General features: G+C 39.1%; 1 protein-coding gene across 1 annotated transcript; it reads left to right on the top strand.

Annotated features, from left to right (window-relative positions):
• The first annotated feature begins 403 nt into the window (after window positions 1-403).
• Window positions 404-1,654, top strand: LOC100638463 (tigger transposable element-derived protein 4-like). Its single transcript, XM_003385513.1, has one exon. The coding sequence runs from the start codon at window positions 404-406 to the stop codon at window positions 1,652-1,654; it is 1,251 nt and encodes a 416-aa protein (XP_003385561.1).
• Window positions 1,655-2,609: the final 955 nt, after the last annotated feature.

Here is a 2,609-nt window from a genome sequence, read left to right as displayed (position 1 = left end):
ATACAAGGAATTTCTAGACCAAAACCAGCACCTCCGTTTACTTTCTTGCCCGTTACTGTCACAAATCCCTTGTTACACTCCCTTAGAAGGAAATGAGACACAGCATTTGAAATATTAAAAGGGATGTGACCGACAATCTCTCCATGTTTCAGCACACAAACAGCTGAACCATCTTTAATATTGTCTGGCTCTCTTCTTAGTAGTAGCTCTTCTCCAATAAAAGGAGTCCAAACTTCCATGTAAGCATGATATCCACGAATAAATGAACTTAGCTCTGTTACTGCAGTCTTGCGTGTCCTATCATTTGTTTGGGATGCCATGATGTTACAGACTTACAGGTACCGCTGCGCTATGACCACGCCCATGCACGTTGTGTGACTGTGACAATATCTTGCTCCTGTCAATGGCTTCAAGCTCGGCTTCTAGAAAGGGAAAGCATCTCACTCTGAAGGATAAAGTTCAAATTATCAAACAGCATGACGAAGGAAAGAGTGTGCAAGATCTCAAGGTGGAATATGGGTGTGGACAAACACAAATCTATTTGATAATAAAACAGAATGAAGCTATAACTAATACATTTGAAACCAATGCGTCTAGTTCATCTCACAGTTTAGGGCACAGTTGTCGAAAATCTACATTTTCTGATGTCAATGATCGCTTGTATGAATGGTATCTCCTTGCCTGCTCTAAAAATATTGATCCTGATGGCCCAACATTAAAGAGTAAAGCACAAGAAATAGCTGAGAAGTTAGAAATTGAAGGATTTAAAGCATCAAACCGTTGGTTTGACAAATGGAAGCATCATCACTCTATTAACAGAGTATCTGTCTGTGGGGACTCTGGTGATGTTAGTTGCCTGAGAGTAGATTCATGGAAAGAGCGCCTACCTGATATTCTTGCTAACTATAAGATGGAAGACATCTATAACATAGATGAGACAGGTTGTTTTTGGCGTTCTTTACCTGATAAAGGATTTGGAACAAAAGCATTACAGTGCAAAGGAGGCAAGAAATCCAAAACACGAGTGACTGTGGCTCTTATTGCTAATGCTACTGGAGAGAAAGAAGACCCCATAGTGACATGGACATCCAAAAACCCCCGCTGCTTCAGAGGCATTCAAACAAGGCAGTTACCAGTATTTTACTTTGATCAAACAAATGCTTGGATGACGGCAGACATGTATCAAATTGTTGGCTCTTTCAATCGTAAAATGATTCAGCAAAAAAGATCTGTTTTACTTTTAATGGATAACGCAGGCTGTCACCCAGAAGATCTTAGAGATAAGTTTAGCAATGTGAAAGTTGTATTTTTCCCACCCAATACAACTTCAAAGCTCCAACCATTAGATCTTGGGATCATCAAAAATTTCACGGTCCACTATCGGCACTATCTTCTTTCTTATATTCTTGCTTCCATTGAAACATGTGTTTCTTCTTCTGAAGTTGCTAAAACTATCACCATATTAGATGCTATACGTTGGATATCAAAGGCATGGAGAGATGTCAAACCTGAAACTATCAGCAAATGTTTCAGACGTGCTGGAGTGACACCCTCTGCTATTGCTGTAGGAAGTTCAGACATAGATGATCCATTCGTTGATATAGATCTGATTGAAGAAATGAATGGCCTCATCAGATGTCATGGGTACAGGTAGTGAGGCATGCTCATTGGATTTTTACACAAGTGGAGAGAATGGTCTTTCTGTATGTGCAGAGTTTGAAGATGAAATTTGGGACCAAGCATTTATGGAAAATCTGACAGAAAATGTACAGGAATCAGAATCTGAGGATAAAGAATTGGAAACAGATGTATTACCTCCACCTTCTAAGATAACATCATATAGGGAGGCTTTGGAAGTGCTAAAAGAAGTCCAAACATATCTTGAAAGCCGCTCTGCCTTAGATGAAGCATTTCTAACAAGTACCCTCGTGGACAAAGTTGCTATTTTGAGTACATTAAAAACAAAACAAAGTACATTAGATACTTTTTTTACATAAGTTTTACATGATTAAAAAACTTCCCTTTAATGCAAACTTCTGTATAATAAAAAATAATGTGGCCCAAAAGTTTCTTTATTCGGAGGTTCCACTGTATACCGTATACGCGGATATTTTCGAGTGATAAAAAGTTCGAGGGTTAAACTTATGTGGGGATATTTTTTCGTGGTCTCAGACAACAACGAAATTATGTGTACTCGAATTTTTAACCCCAACGAAACTTTAGTCATATGAATTTTTAACTCTATGCTATCACGTGTAGCTACGTTAGCCTATGGCATTGGATGAAGGGTATTCTTTGAATCTTTGCATCAGAGGCTACCATGTTTATCAGGACATCTGGGAAGCTGTGATAGGGGAGACATTACAATGTGTCAGAGAACCGGAGAACACTCACGATCATTACGCAGTGGTGGTAAAAGAAAATGGTGTAGTAGTCGGACATTTGCCCAAGAAAGTCTCCCGTGTTTGCTCGCAGTTTTAAAGGCGAGGTGGTGATATAGAAGGTAGTGTGACTGGCAGTTGGAAATACTCTGTTGACTTACCACAGGGAGGCATGGAGATTCCTTGTATGATTATTTTTAAAGCAGCATCATTGCTAGAGGTAAAAAA

This window comes from Amphimedon queenslandica, unplaced genomic scaffold (assembly GCF_000090795.2).
Source record: "Amphimedon queenslandica unplaced genomic scaffold, v1.1 AMPQUscaffold_13458, whole genome shotgun sequence".
NCBI lineage: Eukaryota > Metazoa > Porifera > Demospongiae > Haplosclerida > Niphatidae > Amphimedon > Amphimedon queenslandica.
This window is presented reverse-complemented; position numbering and strand designations above follow the sequence as displayed.